This window comes from Scyliorhinus torazame, chromosome 6, assembly GCF_047496885.1.
Source record: "Scyliorhinus torazame isolate Kashiwa2021f chromosome 6, sScyTor2.1, whole genome shotgun sequence".
NCBI lineage: Eukaryota > Metazoa > Chordata > Chondrichthyes > Carcharhiniformes > Scyliorhinidae > Scyliorhinus > Scyliorhinus torazame.
Genome location: NC_092712.1, coordinates 250,445,061 through 250,466,818, shown reverse-complemented (window position 1 = coordinate 250,466,818; position 21,758 = coordinate 250,445,061). Strand labels below are relative to the sequence as shown.

The window sequence follows — 21,758 nt, the reverse complement described above, 5'->3', positions numbered from 1 at the left end:
GTAAATTGGAATCAAAGATTGGCAGCAAAACTGTAATGGAACAATGTATTGTCTTTACAGAGGACATGATTTGAGTCGATCAAAGTACATTCCCATGTGGGTGAAAGGACAAGCATCAGATCTAGAACTGTTAATTCAAAGATCAAAAGGAATGTGGAAAAAGAAGGATGAAGAGTGGCTGATAGCTAACATAAAGGCAAATCCAGAAGTTCTATTTTGGCATGCAAGTAGTAAAAAGGTTAGAAAGAGGAGGGGTGAGGCCAATTAGAGACCTAAAGGTGGATCTACAAATTTAAGTTAGAGGTACTGAATGATTACTTTGCATCTCTCCTTGGTAAGGAAGAAGACACTGCCAAAGTCATTGTGAAAGAGGACATAGTTAAGACAGTGAAGGGCTAAAAAATGATGAAAAGTTTATTAGAAAAGTTGGCTGTACTTAAAAAGCTAATACGTCACCAGGAGCCAATGGGATGTGCCTGAAGATGCTGAAGGCATTAAGAGTGGAAATTGAAGAGGTACTGGCCATAACCTTCCAGTCCTCCTTCGCTATGGGGGTGGAGCCAGGTGACTGGGCCTCTAATGACTTGTCATAAAAGTTGAAGCTGATAGAATAAAAAGGCCATCGACAACATGGAGTGAAGAATGGCAGAGTGATAGGAAACAGAGTAGTGCTAAACAGAGCTTGGGATGGAATATGGTGGGGTTCCCCAGGGGATGGTACTGGGATTGGTACTTTTCTATATCTATCTTAACCTAGACTTAATGTTAAGATAGATATGGAAAAGTGTGAGGTTGTCCATTTTGGAAGGACAAATATGAATGCGGAATACAGGGTTAACGGTAGAGTTCTTGGCAATGTGGCGGAGCAGAGAGATCTTGGGGTCTGTGTTCATACATCTTTGAAAGTTGCCACTCAAGTGGATAGAGCTGTGAAGAAGGCCTATGGTGTGCTCGCGTTCATTAACAGAGGGATTGAATTTAAGAGCCGTGAGGTGATGATGCAGCTGTACAAAACTTTGGTAAGGCCACATTTGGAGTACTGTGTACAGTTCTGGTCGCCTCATTTAAGGAAGGATGTGGAAGCTTTGGAAAAGGTGCAAAGGAGATTTACCAGGATGTTGCCTGGAATGGAGAGTAGGTCTTACGAGGAAAGGTTGAGGGTGCTAGGCCTTTTCTCATTAGAACGGAGAAGGATGAGGGGCGACTTGATTGAGGTTTATAAGATGAACTGGTTCAGACAGGGCATTGGAGGGATACAAGATAGCCAGGAGGGAACTGAAGAAAGGGATTAGGAGAGCTAAGAGAGGGCATGAACAATCTTTGGCGGGTAGGATCAAGGAAAACCCCAAGGCCTTTTACACATATGTGAGAAATATGAGAATGACTAGAGCGAGGGTAGGTCCGATCAAGGACAGTAGCGGGAGATTGTGTATTGAGTCTGAAGAGATAGGCGAGGTCTTGAATGAGTACTTTTCTTCTGTATTTACAAATGAGAGGGGCGATATTGTTGGAGAGGACAGTGTGAAACAGATTGGTAAGCTCGAGGAAATACTTGTTAGGAAGGAAGATGTGTTGGGCATTTTGAAAAACTTGAGGATAGACAAGTCCCCCGGGCCTGACGGGATATATCCAAGGATTCTATGGGAAGCAAGAGATGAAATTGCAGAGCCGTTGGCAATTATCTTTTCGTCCTCACTGTCAACAGGGGTGGTACCAGGGGATTGGAGAGTGGCGAATGTCGTGCCCCTGTTCAAAAAAGGAACTAGGGATAACCCTGGGAATTACAGGCCAGTTAGTCTTACTTCGGTGGTAGGCAAAGTAATGGAAAGGGTACTGAAGGATAGGATTTCTGAGCATCTGGAAAGACACTGCTTGATTAGGGATAGTCAGCACGGATTTGTGAGGGGTAGGTCTTGCCTTACAAATCTTATTGAATTCTTTGAGGAGGTGACCAAGCATGTGGATGAAGGTAAAGCAGTGGATGTAGTGTACATGGATTTTAGTAAGGCATTTGATAAAGTTCCCCATGGTAGGCTTCTGCACAAAGTAAGGAGGCATGGGATAGTGGGAAATTTGGCCAGTTGGATAACGAACTGGCTAACCGATAGAAGTCAGAGAGTGGTGGTGGATGGCAAATATTCAGCCTGGATCCCAGTTACCAGTGGTGTACCGCAGGGATCAGTTCTGGGTCCTCTGCTGTTTGTGATTTTCATTAATGACTTGGATGAGGGAGTTGAAGGGTGGGTCAGTAAATTTGCAGATGATACAAAGATTGGTGGAGTTGTGGATAGTAAGGAGGGCTGTTGTCGGCTGCAAAGAGACATAGATAGGATGCAGAGCTGGGCTGAGAAGTGGCAGATGGAGTTTAACCCTGAAAAGTGTGAGGTTGTCCATTTTGGAAGGACAAATATGAATGCGGAATACAGGGTTAACGGTAGAGTTCTTGGCATTGTGGAGGAGCAGAGAGACCTTGGGGTCTATGTTCATACATCTTTGAAAGTTGCCACTCAAGTGGATAGAGCTGTGAAGAAGGCCTATGGTGTGCTCGCGTTCATTAACAGAGGGATTGAATTTAAGAGCCGTGAGGTGATGATGCAGCTGTACAAAACTTTGGTAAGGCCACATTTGGAGTACTGTGTACAGTTCTGGTCGCCTCATTTTAGGAAGGATGTGGAAGCTCTGGAAAAGGTGCAAAGAAGATTTACCAGGATGTTGCCTGGAATGGAGAGTAGGTCTTACGAGGAAAGGTTGAGGGTGCTAGGCCTTTTCTCATTAGAGCGGAGAAGGATGAGGGGCGACTTGATAGAGGTTTATAAGATGATCAGGGGAATAGATAGAGTAGACAGTCAGAGACTTTTTCCCCAGGTGGAACACACCATTACAAGGGGACATAAATTTAAGGTGAAAGGTGGAAGATATAGGAGGGATATCAGAGGTAGGTTCTTTACCCAGAGAGTAGTGGGGGCATGGAATGCACTGCCTGTGGAAGTAGTTGAGTCGGAAACATTAGTGACCTTCAAGCAGCTGTTGGATAGGTACATGGATTACGGGAAAATGATATAGTGTAGATTTATTTGTTCTTAAGGGCAGCACGGTAGCATTGTGGATAGCACAATTGCTTCACAGATCCATGGTCCCAGGTTCGATTCCGGCTTGGGTCATTGTCTGTGCGGAGTCTGCACGTCCTCCCCGTGTCTGCGTGGGTTTCCTCTGGGTGCTCCGGTTTCCTCCCACAGTCCAAAGATGTGCGGGTTAGGTGAATTGGCCAATGATAAATTGCCCTTAATGTCCAAATTGCCCTTGGTGTTGGGTAGAGGTGTTGAGTTTGGGTAGGGTGCTCTTTCCAAGAGCTGGTGCAGACTCAGGGGGCCGAATGGCCTCCTTCTGCACTGTAGATTCAATGATAATCTATGATTAATCTAGGACAAAGGTTCGGGACAACATCGTGGGCCGAAGGGCCTGTTCCGTGCTGTATTTTCTATGTTCTATGATCAGGGGAATAGATAGAGTAGACAGTCAGAGACTTTTTCCCCGGGTGGAACAAACCATCACAAGGGGACATAAATTTAAGGTGAAAGGTGGAAGATATAGGAGGGATATCAGAGGTAGGTTCTTTACCCAGAGAGTAGTGGGGGCATGGAATGCACTGCCTGTGGAAGTAGTTGAGTCGGAAACATTAGGGACCTTCAAGCAGCTATTGGATAGGTACATGGATTACGGTAAAATAATATAGTGTAGATATATTTGTTCTTAAGGGCAGCACGGTAGCATTGTAGATAGCACAATTGCTTCACAGCTCCAGGGTCCCAGGTTCGATTCCGGCTTGGGTCACTGTCTGTGCGGAGTCTGCACGTCCTCCCCGTGTCTGCGTGGGTTTCCTCCGGGTGCTCCGGTTTCCTCCCACAGTCCAAAGATGTGCAGGTTAGGTGGATTGGCCATGTTAAATTGCCCTTAGTGTCCAAAATTGCCCTTGGTGTTGGGTGGAGGTGTTGAGTTTGGGTAGGGTGCTCTTTCCAAGAGCCGGTGCAGACTCAAAGGGCCGAATGGCCTCCTTCTGCACTGTAAATTCAATGATAATCTATGATTAATCTAGGACAAAGGTTCGGCACAACATCGTGGGCCGAAGGGCCTGTTCTGTGCTGTATTTTCTATGTTCTATGTTCTAGACTTGGATGTAGAGGACACAATTACAGAATTTGTAGATAACTCAAAACTTGCAAGTCTTGAACTTAGAGGAAGATCGTGGTCAACTTCAAAATGGCATAGACAGTCTGGTGGAATGGGTGGACACATGGCAGGTAAAATTTAATCAAAAAGTGTGAAAATATATATTTTGGAGAGGAAGAATAAGGAAATGGTACAATTTTAAACAGAGTGCAAGACACTCGGGGGGGGGGGGGGGGTACATGCACATATCGCTGAAGATGACAGGGCAGGCTGAGAAAATGTTTGAAAGCCGCAAGGGATCCTGGACTTTATAAGTAGAGGTATGGTGTACAAAAACAAGGACATTGTGAAAACCCCAGGAAACACTGATTTGGCCACAAAGCAATGGGCCAACAGCTCAATTGCCAACGCAAACAAGAGGGGGAACATAGGGCACCCTTGCCTCGTTTCCCTGTATAACTGTAAATATCCCAAGCTCACCTTGTGCGAACACTAGCCTTAGGTGCCTTCTATAATAACCAAACCAACAACACAAATTTAGGCCCTATCCCAAACCGGTCCAGCACTGTGAGCAAATATCCCCTATCAAAGGCCTTCTCAGTATCCAATGCCACAATGAGTTCCTGTTCCCTCCCGTCGCCGGGGGCATACCACATTCAAAGGTCGCTTCACATTGAACGACAAACACCTACCCGTCTCAAACCCAGTCTGGTTCACCCCAGTAACCTGCGGAAGACACCCGTCCAACTTCGGCACCAATACCGTAACCAAAACCTTAGCATCTACATTTAATAACAAAATCGGACAGTATGGCTCACATTCCACCGGGTCCTTATCCTTTAGCAGAAGTGAGATGGGCTCTTGCAACATCGTCTCCAGAAAAGACCCCGAGCCACCAAGTCCTCAATCATCTCCACCAGCAGCGAAACCAATCAGTCAGCAACTTTTTTATAAACTCCATCGGAAACCCATCCGGCCCTGGCGCTTTAGCCATCTGTATTCGCCCAAAGTGGCGAGGATTAGTGGGAAGCCAGAGGATTGGGAAGCCTTTAAAAGCGAGCAGAGGACAACTAAAAAAGCAATAAGGGGGGAGAAGATGAAGTATGAGTGCAAGCTAGCTAATAATATAAAGGAAGATGGGAAGAGTTTTTTTCAATATATAAAAGGTAAGAGAGGAAAAAATTGACATTGGACCACTGGAAAATGTGGCTGGAGAAGTAATAATAGTAAACAAAGAAATGGCAGATAAACTGAATAGGTACTTTATAGGTACTTCTATAAATGTATAGAACCTTAGTTAGGCCACACTTGGAGTATAGTGTTCAATTCTGGTCGCCACACTACCAGAAGGATGTGGAGGCTTTAGAGAGGGTGCAGAAGAGATTTACCAGAATGTTGCCTGGTATGGAGGGCATTAGCTATGAGGAGCGGTTGAATAAACTCGGTTTGTTCTCACTGGAACGAAGGAGGTTGAGGGGAGACCTGATAGAGGTATACAAAATTATGAGGGGCATAGACAGAGTGGATAGTCAGAGGCTTTTCCCCAGGGTAGAGGGGTCAATTACTAGGGGGCATAGGTTTAAGGTGAGAGGGGCAAGGTTTAGAGTAGATGTACGAGGCAAGTTTTTTACGCAGAGGGTAGTGGGTGCCTGGAACTCGCTACCGGAGGAGGTGGTGGAAGCAGGGACAATAGTGACATTTAAGGGGCATCTTGACAAATACATGAATAGGATGGGAATAGAGGGATACGGACCCAGGAAGTGTAGAAGATTGTAGTTTAGTCGGGGAGCATGGTTGGCACGGGCTTGGAGGGCCGAAGGGCCTGTTCCTGTGCTGTACATTTCTTTGTTCTTTGTACTTTGCATCAGTCTTCACGGTGGAAGACACCAGTGGGATGCCAGAGCTCCAGGAGAACCAGGGGGCAGAGGTGAGTGCAGTGACCATTACTAAGGCGAAGGTTCTGGGGAAACTGAAAGGTCTGAAGGTAGATAAGTCACCTGGACCGGATGGACTACATCCCAAATTCCTAAAAGAGATAGCTGAGGAAATTGTGGAGGCATTGGTGATGATTTTTCAGGAATCACTGAAGGCAGGAAAAGTTGACTGGAAAGTGGCTAATGTAACACCAATGTTTAAGAAGGGAGTGAGGCAGAAGACGGGAGCTTATAGGCCGGTTAACCTGACTTCGGTCATTGGTATGATTTTAGAGTCCATTATTAAAGATGAGATCGCGAGTAATTGGAAGTGCATGGTAAAATAGGACTGAGTCAGCACGGCTTTGTCAAAGGAAGGTCGTGTCTGACAAATCTGTTAGACTTCTTTGAGGAGGTAAGAAGGAAGTTAGACAAAGGAGAACCAGTGGACGTGATTTATTTAGATTTCCAGAACGCCTTTGACAAGGTGCTGCATAGGAAACTTAAATAAGTTAAAAGCCAATGGTGTTAAGGTAAGATCCTGGCATGGATAATGGATTGGCTGACTGGCAGAAGGCAGACAGTGGGGATAACGGGGTCTTTTTCAGGATGGAAGCCGGTGACTAGTGGTGTGCCTCAGGGGTCTGTACTGGGACCACAACTTTTCACAATATACAATATACATTAATGATCTGGAAGAAGGAACTGAAGGCACTGTCGCTAAACTTGCAGATGATACAAAGATCTGTAGAGGGTCAGGTAGTATTGAGGAAGCAAAGGGGCTGCAGAAGGATTTGGACAAGCTAGGAGAGTGGGCAATGAAATGGCAAATGAAATACAATGTGGAAAAGTGTGAGGTTATGCACTTTGGAAGGAGGAATTTAGGCAAACACTATTTTCCAAATGAGGAAATGCTTAGGAAATCAGAAGCACAAAGGGACTTGGGAGTCCTTGTTCACAATTCTCTTAAGGTTAATGTGCAGGTTCAGTCGGCAGTTAAGAAGGCAAATGCAATGTTAGCATTCCTGTCAAGAGAGCTAGAATACAAGACCAGGGATGTACTTCTGAGAGTGTACAAGGTCCTGGTCAGACCCCATTTGAAGTATTGTGAGCAGTTCTGGGTCCCGTATCTAAGGATGGATGTGCTGGCCTAGGAAAGGGTCCAGAGGAGGTTCACAAGAATGATCCCTGGAATGAACAGCTTGTCGTATGAGGAACGGTTAAGGACTCTGGGTCTGTACTCGTTGAAGTTTAGAAGGATGAGGGGGGATCTTATTGAAACTTGCAGGGTACTGGGAGGCCTGGATAGAGTGGACGTGGAGAGGATGTTTCCACTTGCAGGAAAAACTAGAACCAGAGGACACCATCTCAGACTAAAGGGACGATCCTTGAAAACAGAGATGAGGAGGAATTTCTTCAGCCAGAAGTTGGTGAATCTCTTGAACTCTTTGCTGCAGAAGGCTGTGAAGGCCAAATCACTGAATGTCTTTAAGACAGAGATAGATAGGTTCTTGATTAATAAGGGGATCAGGGGTTATGGGGAGAAGGCAGGACAATGGGGATGAGAAAATATCAGCCATGATTGAATGGCGGAGCAAACTCGATGGGCCGAGTGGCCTAATTCTGCACCTATGTCTTGTGGTCTTATGGTCTAATTGTTATTCTCACCATCTCCCCTCCCCAGAGGCCCCTCCATCCTTTTCTGATGATCCTCCTCCACCTTGGGTCACTCCAAACCCTCAAATCTTCAACATATTCGACTCCTCCTCGAGCAGCTCCAACCTATAAAGAGTCTTGCAGAACACCTCAAACACCCCATTAACTTTTACCTGGCGCCGATAATGACCTACAAGTCCCAAAACCGTACAATCTCCCGGGAGGCCACTAGCCTTCTCAGCTGACCAGCCAAAAGCCTACTGGCCTTCTCCCCATACTCGTACACTATCCTCCTCGAGTGTTGTAACAACCGCACTGCCTTCTCAGGGTGTACAAACTGCCATGGATCTGCTCCAGCCATCTCCTTCATGAACACTGCCAGTACATTCGCTACCCCAAAGGGGCTAGCGACTTCGGCTTAGACTGATTCAACTTGGGGCTCAAAACGCAATTCAAATCTCTCTTCCGCCCCCCCCCCCCCCCCCCGCCCCCAAATCAGCTGGTGCGTGTCTATATCCGGTATCGCAACCAGCATTCTCTTCAAGAACTCTCTCCTTCATCCCAATTTGGGCATACATGATCACTAAAACCACCAACTTAAATAAATAAATAAATGATCTTTTATTGTCACAAGTATGACATTACTGTGAAAAGCCCCTCGTCGCCACATTCCGGCACCTGTTCGGGTAAGCCGGTATGGGAATTGAACCCGCACTGCTGGCCTTGTTCTGCATTACAAACCAACTATCTAACCCACTGAGCTAAACCGGCTTAACCAATGTCCCCGTAACTATGACGTATCTGCCGCCCTGGTTCACTACCACCTTCTCCATCTGGAACCGAACTCTAGTATTGTCATCCTCCAGGCCCTGCTATCAAGGCCCGAGTGGAACACCTGGCTAACCCAACTCATACGGAGCCTGACATGGTCCTTTACCTGCAGGTGGGTCTCCTACAAAAGCACCACACTGGCCCTCAAACTTTTCAAATGAGAGAAAGCTCTTGCACGTTTCACTGCCACCGCCCCCCCCCCCCCCCCCCCAAACCTTGCACCTTCCACGTAACCAATCAAATCGGGGGTGTCTCCCCCTCCTCTCCCCTTCAAGTCAGCCATTTCCACCACGAGGTGAACGCTCACTCCCTCCATCCACCATACTCCTGCAACCAGAGCCCACCTAAGATGATCACCTGCCCCGCTGCACAAATGGGACGTTCCACTGCCAGTCAGCCTTCCCAACAATCTCAGAAACTTCCTCTCAAACCAATATCCCCCTCCTCCATCCCCATCCCCCCACCATTCACACCACCTCGGCTCAACAAAACCTGTCCAAACAGGTCCCACAGGCCCCTCCCCCACCTCGCTCCTGTTCATTAGCCAATCTCACTCGGTGAGAAAGGCCGCCCCCCCCCCCCCCCCCTGCCAGAGCCCACCATACCCAAATAAACTATCCAAAACAAGCCAGACCCTAATCGAAATCAAAACTCCCCCCCCCCCCCCCCCCCCCCCCCCCCCAGCCTTCCACCATCCAAAATAGCACAGCATCCCTCCCCCCCGCCCCCATCCAAACACTCCCTCCAACTCTCATCCCTTAATACAACAAAAAACAGGGAATTAACCCTCCAAGCAAACCTGCCACTATTTCAATTATCACCAACTTTGTACAAAAAAAAACAAAGAGAGGGGTAGCTGGAACAAGAACAAGGGAAATAAAAGTACATACACAGTTGCTACTGCAACATCTCTATACAGACACGGCCCAACCATCAACCAAGTTACATGCAAGCCCCTTCAATCTAGTCCAAGTCTTCAGCTTTGATAAATGCCTGCTCTTCTGCCGTCTCAAAAAAATGATCTTTAGCCTGGTCTATAACACCACACCAAACCACGCACCACTCTTGTAGAGCGTCGCCTTCACACTGTTAAAGGCCGTATGTCTCCTTGCCAATTCAACTGCAATGTCTTGATGAATGCAGATACTGCTGTCTTCCCATCACATCTCTCAATTCTCCTTGGCTCACTTTAGAACCCGCTCCTTCGACCGATACCTGTGGAAATACGCTATCACCACTCATGGTGGTTCATTCTCCCGTGGCTTCGCCTGAAGCTACTGTTTGGCCCGATCAAGCTCAATGGGGGGAAACTCTGATCCTCCTTCCTCATCAACTTCCTAAACATCGATTCAAAATATTTAATCAGCTTCAGACCCTCCACTCCCTCAGGCAGCCCTCCCAATCCCATGGTTCTGCCGCCTCAACCTATTTTCCAGGTCAACGACCTTCAATCTCAGGCCCTTATTTCATTCCTCCTCCCTCCGCAACTCAGCATCTAACGATCGCTGCACTGCAACAGCATTTCCTCCACCCCCTTTGATACCTCACAATGCTGCAGCACTTCTTTTCCACCACCTCCTTTATCACTACCAGGGCCTCATCCATCAACCTCCTGAGGAGCTGCATCATTTGCCTGCCATTCCTCTCGAAATACTTGCCGAAATGTTTACCAAATTTGACAGCCATTACCTCCACCAGCTTATCCACCGTGATGGGTGTGGCTCCACCCGAGGGCAGCACGGTAGCACAATGGTCAGCACAGTTGCTTCGCAGCTCCAGGGTCCCAGGTTCAATTCCTGGTTGGGCCACTGTCGGTGCGAAGTCTGCACGTTCTCCCTGCGTTTGCGTGGGTTTCCTCCGGGTGCTCCGGTTTCTTCCCACAGTCCAAAGATGTGCAGGTTAGGTGGATTGGCTATGCTAAATTGCCCTTAGTGTCCAAAAAGGTAAGCTGGGGTTCCGGGGATAGGGTGGAGGTGTGGGATAGGGTTGAGGTGTGAGCTTGGGTAGGGTGCTCTTTCCAAAGGCCAGTGCAGACTCCATGGGCTGGATGGCTTCCTTCTGCACTGTAAATTCTATGATTCTATGAAACCTGCCTCTGCCATCTTAGACCTTAGTTAATCATTCTCTGGTGCATTCTCCATAACAACGCATGTACCAATCAGAGTCCATTTGCCGATCAATCAGCAACCTCGTGCGGTATAAGTTATTGTTCTCTTTGAGATTTAGTATTTTGCGAATCTGCCCAAATGAGTGCAATATGAAAAGCTTCAAGAACGTGTCTCATTTTCAGCAATACTCCAGTTCTGTCGTACCAAGCAACTATTAAAATAAAAGTTATGGTGGTTTAGGATATATTTGAGAATTGGTCTGATAGATCACAGATTAAATTAAATGTAATGAAAAGCAAAGTCCTTCACATGGGAACATTAAATCCAACAAGAGGTTATTAATTGCTGACCAGAAATAATATTCATGGAAAATGGAAGAGATCTAGGGATTCCATTTAACAATAAGTTGAACTATTAGAAAAACACTCGAGAGGGATTGAGTTAAACAATTCAGATGTTGAGATCTATTTAAAGACCAGAGTTGTGAGGAATCTTTACAAATGACTTTACAAATTATTGTTGGGACTGCACATATAATATGTTTTTTTAAATAATCTTTATTGTCACAAGTACATTGTCACATTAACACTGCAATGAAGTTACTGTGGAAAAAACCCTGGTCGCCACTTTCCGGTTCCTGTTCGGGTACACTGAGGGAGAATTCAAAATGTCCAAATTACCTAGCAGCACGTCTAGGAGGAAACCCACGCAGACGGTGGGCAGCACAGTAGCATTAAGTGTAGAAGAGTATAGAAGATTGTAGTTTAGTCGGGCAGCATGGTCGGCACGGGCTTGGAGGGCCGAAGGGCCTGTTCCTGTGCTGTACATTTCTTTGTTCTTTGTTCATTGTGGATAGCACAATTGCTTCACAGCTCCAGGGTCCTAGGTTCGATTCCGGCTTGGGTCACTGCCTGTGCGGAGTCTGCACATCCTCCCCGTGTGTGCGTGGGTTTCCTCCGGGTGCTCCGGTTTCCTCCCACAGTCCAAAGATGTGCAGGTTAGGTGGATTGGCCATGCTAAATTGCCCTTAGTGTCCAAAATTGCCCTTAGTGTTGGGTGGGGTTACTGGGTTCTGGGGATAGGGTGGAGGTGTTGACCTTGGGTAGGGTGCTCTTTCCATGAGCCGGTGCAGACTCGATGGGCCGAATGGCCTCCTTCTGCACTGTAAATTCTATGATAATCTATGACTCAGGGAGAACATGCAGACTCCGCACAGACAGTGTCCCAAGCCGGGAATCGAACCTGGGACCCTGGCGCTGTGAAGAAACAATGCTAACCACTGTGCCACCGTGCCGCTCATATTGTTCTGGTTGCCAAGGTACACAAAGGATATTGCAGTTATTGAAAGAAGACAGCAACCAGCTTGATTGGGAGCTGGAGGTAATGGATTATGATGAGAAATTATGTAAATTGGGCATGTTCTCATTGGAAGAAATGGTGGATGTTTTTATGAATTTAAAGGAACTATATAATTGGACTATAATGAAGTATTTAAACTTGTCCAGAACAGTAGTGCCAGAGTACATGGTTCACGCTTGGTGGGGGGGTGGAAGGGGAGGTTCAAAACTGATTTGCAGGAATATTGGGGGGAACCTTCCCAGGCAAAGGGAGGTGGATGTGTGTGCATGTGGGAAGTTAAACCCCAAGTTACATGGGGTTGGGCTCTCAGATGCTTCTGGTTTGACAGGGGCAGGATCGAAGGCTACCCATGCAGTTGTTGGGTAGGTAATTAAGGTACTTAAGCAAATTAAGTACTGTTTTAACAAATTAAGTTCTGTTTTAATCCTCAATTCTGGATTTACCATCCAGTGTGGATATTTCCCGATCTATCAACAATTTGTCAATGTCACCAAGATGAATGCACAGTGGAAAGAGCTTCTTCAGTGAAAGTGGCCAGCTGGAAAGACTTTGATCAGTGAAACTAAGAGCTCTAACCATAGTTAGGTGAGCGACTGCTGTTTGAACCACTTCTTTCCTGAGAGTTCTATCACTGCTTGACAGGTGATTGCCAATTTCCTGCAAGGCTTTTCACCTGTCTCGCACTTCACTCACTAGCTGCGTTTCCCAGCTGCCGGCCTACAGCATGACATGGGAGCAGCTTCCGCAGCTCCAACTTCCACCTCCAATGAAGGAAAAATGGAGAAGCAACATCAGCACCAACTGCATTCTCCTCAGCGATGTCTAGCTGGAAAGAGGCTAGACACACAACAGAGGAACTACACGCAGAGCATCAGCTCTCGCAACATGTCTGAGCACCCGTGTCTCATGTTTTCATGGCAGGTTGCTGCTGACATGTGCAACCTCCTGGAAGATGATCACTTTTCCAGTGGAGCAGGTAGGCATGTGTTGCCAATGGCCAGTAAGGTTCTTATAATGGATAGGTCACCTACCATCTTTCCCACCCAAGTCTCTCCCTCTCACCAAGTTATGTGCTCTCCTATAAGGAGAGAAAGCAGAACGGTCTGTGTGTGTGTTCATAATTCCTCGTTTGGAGCGGGGGGAAGAACAACATTTGGAGAGAGTGATCGAGGCATAAGTGCAAGGGAGCAATAAGATGTGGTTGTGTGTGTGTTTGGTACTCGGGTGGTAATGAAAGGAGTCAATAGTTGACGAAACCTCTCATCGAAAGTCACTGTCATCTGGCTTCTGATGTGACCTAGGAGAAATGTGTGTGAAATTAAATGGAAAATTAGATGCATAAGGAGTGCTTACTTGAGCACATAGTATAAATTCATTTTTCAGTTGAGATATTTAATTGAAGATACCCTGTATGTAGAGAGCTATTTTACAAAAGGAAGTTATAACAATATAGAATATATGACACCATGTGAAACAAAAGTCTCCCACTTCTTGACTTCTTTAGGCTGCATAATAAGGGCACAGCCATTTTTTTGCTTCATGGAATCTCCTAAATTCCATCATTTTGTAATTGTTAATGAAAATATGAGTGGCTGCTGTGCCAATAGAATTGCCATTTACTCTGTCACCCAACCAATTACATACCCATGTCACAAGGTTACCTCAATTATGGAGCTCAAACTTTTGTTCATCATCTTTGGTGTAGAACTTTATCAAATAATTTACAGAAGTCTATTTACTCTGTGCAATTTATTAGCGACCTCCTCAAAAATTTAACCAGATGAGTCAAGTATGAGCTAAGTGCAAATGACTTCACAAATCTATGTTGATAATCTTATCTTATACTTGTTTAAATGCTCAGTCACTACACCCCTAATAGATTGCAATAACTTCCCACAGCTGTTGTTAACCCAACAGGTCTGTAGTTCTCTGATTTGTCCCTTTCTCCTGTGTTAAACAATGCAGTGACAATTTTCCTTAAAACACAGAAATCTAAAGAACTTTGGAAAATTATGACTAAAGTATCTGCAATTTCACACTTTTTTATATGTAGATGTAAATGTTGCAGCAGTCCCAGAGGACCATAGGCAGCTCTCCCCTTTGAGAGATGACTGGTAGTGATTTTAACCTGAGGGTCACCACACCTCAGGCAAAGGACAAGGTTGAGAAGGCAGGGCCTTCATGAATAAACACAGCCGATAAGGGAATTGAACCTGTGCTGTTGGCGAAGCTCTGCATCACGAACTAACTGTCCACGAGTACACAACCACCGTCACAGACTTCATCAGTAAGTGTGTTGAGGACTGTGTACCAAAGAAGACAATACTGGTGTTCCCCAATCGGAAACCCTGGCTCAACCAAAGAGTTCACTTCCTGCTGAAGTTCCGGACGAAGGCGTTCAAGTCTGAGGATCCTGACCTAAACACGAAATCTAGGTCTGACGTACAGAAAGCCATCAGGGACGCCAAAAGACAATACCGCATCAAACTAGAGTCCCAGGCCAACGTCACAAACCCACAACATCTATGGCAGGGCTTACACGAGATCCCAGGCTACAAAGCAAGGCCAGGCAGAATATCTGAGGCTCGAGCATCCCTCCCCGATGAACTGAACAAGTTTTATGCCCGCTTTGAACAGTCAGCCAATGTATCAGTGCCACCCGCCCCAACAGTCCTGGACACACCCATACCCACTATTACAGCCTCCGCGATAAGAGCTACCTTCTTGAAAATGAATCCGCGGAAAGCGACAGGCCCCGACGGAGTCCCTGGGCGAGCACTCAGAGCCTGCGCATACGAGCTAGCGAGTGTATTTGCAGACATCTTCAACATCTCACTCCGCTCCAAGATCCCCACCTCCTTCAAGAAGACCACCATAATACCAGTACCCAAGAAGAACAAGATAGCATGCCTCAACAACTACCGACCGGTGGCCCTGACATCTGTTATCATGAAATGCTTCGAGCGGCTAGTCATGAGACGGATCAACGCCAGCCTCCCAGACGGTCTCGATCTATTGCAGTTCGCCTATCGCCACAACCGGTCCACAGCAGATGATATCTTCCTGGCTCTACAATCAACACTCAAACACCTTGACACCAAGGACACTGTCTGCTGTTCATAGACTGCTGAGACTGCTGTTCATAGACTACAGCTCCGCCTTCAACACCATTATCCTGACACGACTTTGAACCAAACTCTACAATTTTGGACATGACCCCTCCCTGTGCAGCTGGATCCTTGACTTCCTCACCAACAGACCGCAATCTGTCAGGATAGGCACCAGCATCTCCTCCACAATAGTCCTCAACATCGGGGCCCTGCAAGGATGTGTGCTCAGTCCTCTAATGTACTCCCTACACACACACGACTGTGTGGCAAGATTTAACTCCAACTCAATCTGTAAATTTGCGGATGATACGGCTGTGGTGGGTCGTATCTCAAACAATGACAAATCAGACTACAGAAAGGAGATAGATTACTTGGTTGCATGGTGTACCGGAAACAATCTCTCTCGAAATGCCGGAAAGACCAAGGAACTGATCATCGACTTCAAGAAGTGTAGCACGATGTACACCCCCATCTGCATCAATGGCCCCGAAGTGGAGATGGTCGATAGCTTTAGGTTCCTGGGGGTCACCATCACCAACGGTCTGTCCTGGTCCACTCACGTTGATGCAACAGTCAAGAAAACCCAACAACAACAGCACCAACACCAGATCCATTCTCGTGTTGCCCTCTGTATTGGACATAACTAATGTAATTGTTTCTCCGGCATTCAAATGTACATATACTTCCCCAGTCTCTCTCTCCCCGCCACACAAACAGGTGCCTACTTATGTATTAAAAATAATATTGCTAACTGTACAGAGCTGCTGTTGTTGAGCTAGTGCACAATATCCTACCAGTTTTGGGGGGATTTTTTTCTTCTCTTCTATATATATATATATATATATATATATATATTTTTAAAAAAATTTTATTCTATGTACATAAATGTCAATATACTTTGTTCAAAAAGCCAATAAAAAACATTATATAAAAAAAGAAAGCCCAACAATGTCTCTACTTCCTACAGAAGCTAAAGAAATTCAGCATGTCTGCATCGACTTTCTCAAACTTCTGCAGATTTGCGATAGAAAGCATCCTATACAGCTGCATCACAGCTTGGTCTGGCAACTGCTCGGCCCAAGATCGCAAGAAACTGCAGAGAGTGGTGAACCAGCCCAACGCATCACGCAAGCTTGTCACCCTGTATTGATTCTGTCTACACCTCCCACTGCTTCAGGAAGGCAGACAGCATTATCAGAGACCCCTCCCACCCAGGCTTTACCTTCTTCCAGACCCTTCTATCAAGCAGAAGATACAGAAGTCTGAAGCCCCGCATATCCAGACATAGGAACAGCTTCTTCCCCACAGCTACCAGACTCCTCACCGACTCTCCCTCGGACTGATCTGTTCCCTGCAAGAACACTATTCACGACACCCTATGCTGCTCTTGCTCATGTATGTGCTTATTTGGCCCCTTGTTCCGTACTGTAACCAATCACTGTTCGTTTATACACCATTTTATCAGTGTACTCTGTCGATTATTTTTTTTGTCTACTATGTACGTACTGTGTACATTCCCTTGGCTGCAGAAAAATACTTTTCACTGTACTTCGGTGTCAATAAATCAAATCAATTAATCATCCAACCAACTGAGCGAACCCACTGACATCTCGGTTTTTTAATAAGGTAGAAACCATAATGGCCTGGATATTTGTCTACTTTTAGTCCCATTATTTTCTCTCTTGCCATTTAAAAAAAAATCTTAAATTCCTCCCCTTGACTTACCCCTTGTACCATTTGACAACACAACCCGGAAATGTCTCCTCAACACCTCCTGGCATTACCCGAGCCTGAAAGAAGCTACATGTGATGAAGCAGTTTGCATTTTGATTTCAAATATTTTTCCCCTCTTCAGCTACTATGAAAATTGAAACAAAGTGATAGTTTAACAAGTCTGCCATTTGCTTCCTGTCCAGTATACTTTCTTCTGCCATCTGTTTTTAAGGAGACCATATTTTTCCATACCACTTCCTCAATATAGTAACAAAAAATATCACTTACATACTCACTTTGCACCTCTTATTTTTCCTTTTGTAACTTGTTATAGCACTTTTCCTTACGTTTGTCTCACGCTTTTGATTTAGCTTAATACTGTACTTGCCTTATTATTCAAGGATAAGTGCAGCTTTTTCATCTCCAGGGTATGTACTGTTGTATGTACTGTTGTATATTGTATCAAATATTTGAATACTTCCCTCAGTTCCTCCCATAGTTTGTGCATTAACAGCTCATTAACAGTTCATTGTGATTAATTGTTTTTCATACCTCAAAGTTTGCCGTAATTAACTTTGTTTCTAACTCTAAGGGGAGGTCGTGTCTCACTAACTTGATAGAGTTTTTCGAGGAGGTCACTAAGATGATTGATGCAGGTAGGGCAGTGGATGTTGTCTATATGGACTTCAGTAAGGCCTTTGACAAGGTCCCTCATGGTAGACTAGTACAAAAGGTGAAGTCACACGGGATCAGGGGTGAGCTGGCAAGGTGGATACAGAACTGGCTAGGCCATAGAAGGCAGAGAGTAGCAATGGAAGGATGCTTTTCTCATTGGAGGGCTGTGACCAGTGGTGTTCCACAGGGATCAGTGCTGGGACCTTTGCTCTTTGTAGTATATATAAATGATTTGGAGGAAAATGTAACTGGTCTGATTAGTAAGTTTGCAGACGACACAAAGGTTGGTGGAATTGCGGATAGCGATGAGGACTGTCGGAGGATACAGCAGGATTTAGATTGTTTGGAGACTTGGGCGGAGAGATGGCAGATGGAGTTTAATCCGGACAAATGTGAGGTAATGCATTTTGGAAGGTCTAATGTAGGTAGGGAATATACAGTGAATGGTAGAACCCTCAAGAGTATTGAAAGTCAAAGAGATCTAGGAGTACAGGTCCACAGGTCATTGAAAGGGGCAACACAGGTGGAGAAGGTAGTCAAGAAGGCATACGGCATGCTTGCCTTCATTGGCCGGGGCATTGAGTATAAGAATTGGCAAGTCATGTTGCAGCTGTATAGAACCTTAGTTAGGCCACACTTGGAGTATAGTGTTCAATTCTGGTCGCCACACTACCAGAAGGATGTGGAGGCTTTAGAGAGGGTGCAGAAGAGATTTACCAGAATGTTGCCTGGTATGGAGGGCATTAGCTATGAGGAGCGGTTGAATAAACTCGGTTTGTTCTCACTGGAACGAAGGAGGTTGAGGGGAGACCTGATAGAGGTATACAAAATTATGAGGGGCATAGACAGAGTGGATAGCCAGAAGCTTTTCCCCAGGGTAGAAGGGTCAATTACTAGGGGGCATAGGTTTAAGGTGAGAGGGGCAAGGTTTAGAGTAGATGTACGAGGCAAGTTTTTTACGCAGAGGGTAGTGGGTGCCTGGAACTCGCTACCGGAGGAGGTGGTGGAAGCAGGGACGATAGTGACATTTAAGGGGCATCTTGACAAATACATGAATAGGATGGGAATAGAGGGATACGGACCCAGGAAGTGTAGAAGATTGTAGTTTAGTCGGGCAGCATGGTTGGCACGGGCTTGGAGGGCCGAAGGGCCTGTTCCTGTGCTGTACATTTCTTTGTTCTTTGTTCTTGTTTTTTCCCCTCAAACCTATATCAAATTCGTACTTAAGATCCTGAGAGGCCTTGATAGGGTGGATGTGGAGAGGATGTTTCCTCTTGTGGGAAAATCGAGAACAAGGGATCACTAAGAGGTCACCCATTTAAGACCGAGATGAGGAAATTATTTTCTCTGAGGGTAGCAAGCCTTTGGAACTCCCTTCCTCAGTAGAAGGAGAGTCTTTGAATGTTTTGAAGGCAGATGTAAACCGACTCTTGATAAAACAAGGGGGTGAAAGGTTATTGGGAGTAAGTGGGAATGTGGAGTTGAGATTGCAATCAGATCAGCCATGATCTAATTGAATGGTGAAGCAGGCTCGAGTGGCCGACTCCTGCTCCTAATACGTACGTTTGTAAAATTCAATCATATTTTGGTCGTCATTCAATATCAAGTTCCGCAATATTATTGTTCCACTTTGTAAAATGTGTTTCTCTTGTAATTGTTGCTAAATAAGTTAATTGTTTGTTTTGGACAGGTACTGAGCAGTCAAATACCTGCAATCAGTGATCACAACAGTAAGGATAAGAATGCAAATCAAGAAGCTAGTGATCCCGATAAAGAGCATGCTGCAATTGAACCAAGGCGAATCAGGATCTTCGATGGGGGGCAAGTTTATTTTTAATTTAAAAAATATTACAACAGCAGAGTGATAACGTCATTCCTGTAAATTGTGTTTGTTTCGATCTTATTGATTGTGACATTTCCAGAGAGTAACACATTACTCTGGTCAGAGCACCGATCCTCAATTTATTGGGCTCCTTGATGAAACGGCCCTGAACCACCAGAAGCTGAACCCACAGCAGAAAACTGTGCCACTGAAATATTAGTCCATTTACAGGGAGCATGAGAATGATTGGTGAGAAAAATGGAAACATTTGCCCTTGTATCGTTTGAGATTGGATTCCAACCCAGTGTAAACAGAACAATATCTGTCAGCACGAGTCAAGTATATTTAAATTATGCCTTAACTGGTGTTTAATTGCAGTAATTAATGTCATTGTGCACTGATGTTCTGACTGGGTGTGGTTTATATAAACTTGTTGCTTGTATAACCTGGTTGCACAATGTGTTGTATTTATGCTACATGGGATTTATGGGTGTTGTGTTTTAGAACAGAAATGGAGTTGCCAACTCTATGTATTCCTGAAGGTTTAATCATGGAACATTTGATTGCGTGACATTTAATCACATGGAGTAAGGAGAGTGACTGAGTTTGGAAGGGAAAGGCAACAAACATTGAAAGTAAGACCGGAAGCTTGGAAGTCACTAATGTTTCAAGCAGTTCAGGACAAAAGTACTAATATTGGTAATAAATACCAGCAACCCACCCCCTCTACCCGCCCCCCCCCCCCCAACAGAGCAAATCGATAGAACTAAAATCTTAAATAAGGCCAAAGTTTCATGGGTATGTTAAGTTTTGCTTCCAACAGAGTAGAGTAGAATCATTCATTTATTTCATTCATATGTGTGCTGCCCGAAGTCAGGTCCTTGGCTCGTTGTCAGTTGATGCTTGGTCTGGAGCTGTTTTCTTGACTATTTTGTCAGTGGTAGTTTGCCATCGCCTTCCACTCTCAGGGAACCTGCCTCCTGGCCTGACCTATGTTTACCTCTGCCTGAACTCTTCTTGTTAGTGTTATTCTGAACTTCATGCTATCCATCTAGCTAACCGGCCCCCAAGATAGCATACGAATAACTGCATATATCCCTTTAGAAACATAGAATCGCAAAAAGTAGGAGCAGGAGTAGGCCATTCAGCCCTTCAAGCCTGCTCCGCCATTCATTATGATTATCACGGTCATCAAACTCAGTAATCTGTTCGCACTTTCCACCCATATGTTTTGATCCCTTTAGCCCCAAGAGCCAAATCTAACACTTTCTTGAAAACAGTGTTTGACCTCGTGTTTTTTGTGGTAGCAAATTTCACAGGTTCACCATTCTCTGGATGAAGACATTTCCCCTCATCTCAGTCCCAAATGGTTTACCCCATATCCTTAGACTGTGACCCTTGGCTCTGGACTTTCCTACCAATGGGAATATCCTTCCTGCATTTGCTCTGTCTAGTCCTGTTAGACGTTTATAGGTTTTGATGAATCAGCCCCTAATTCTTCTGAACTCCAGCGTATATTATCCTAAGCGACTTAATCTCTCCTGATACGTTAGTCCCACCATTCCAGGAATCAATCTGCTAAACTTTCACTGCACTCCCTCTACAGCAAGATGAGGAGGCCAAAGCTGCACAAAATATTCCAGGTGTGGTCTCGCGAAGGTCTTGTATAACTGCAGCAAGACATCCATGCTCCTGTACTCTAATCTGCTTGCTATGAAGGCCAAAGTATCATTTGCCTTCTTTGCCTCCTGCTGCACCTGCTGGCTTACTTTCAGTGACTGGTATACAAGAACAATGCACATTCCCCTCTCTCAATCTATAGCCATTCAGATCATCTGTTTTCCTGTATTTGCTACCAAAATGGATAACCATACATTTGTCCACAATATATTGCAACTGCCATACATTTGGCCACTCACTCAGTTTGTCCAAATCACACTGAAGCATCTCTACATCCTTCTCTTTGCTCACCCTCCCATTCCACTTTGTGTTATCTGCAAATTTGGAGATATTACATTTAGTCTCCTCATCAAAATCATTTATTTATATATTAGATTATATATATATTTATATATGTTGTGAATAGCTGGGGTCCTAGCACTGATCCTTGTGGTACCCCACTAGTCACTGCCTACCACTTGGAAAAATACCTGTTTATTCCTACACTTTGTTCCCTCTCTGCCAACCAATTTTCGATCCATCTCAATACACTATACCCAATCCCATGCACTTTCATTCGACATGCGAATCTCTCATGTTGGACTTTCGTCCAAAACTTTCTGAAAGTGCCCCATCCACTGACTCCCCCTCGCCAGCTCTACTAGTTACATCCTCGAAGAATTCCAGCAGATTTGTCAAGCATGATTTCCCTGTCATAAATCCATGCTCACTCTGTCTGATCCTG

At 45.3% G+C, this 21,758-nt stretch overlaps 1 protein-coding gene across 1 annotated transcript in view; it reads left to right on the top strand.

Annotated features, from left to right (window-relative positions):
* Positions 1–21,758, top strand: part of hivep1 (HIVEP zinc finger 1) — a 287,398-nt gene that overhangs the window by 169,293 nt on the left and 96,347 nt on the right. The window contains exon 4 of the mRNA XM_072509568.1: positions 19,223–19,353. Coding sequence (XP_072365669.1) covers positions 19,223–19,353 — 131 coding nt within the window. The remainder of the gene's footprint in view (positions 1–19,222; positions 19,354–21,758) is intronic.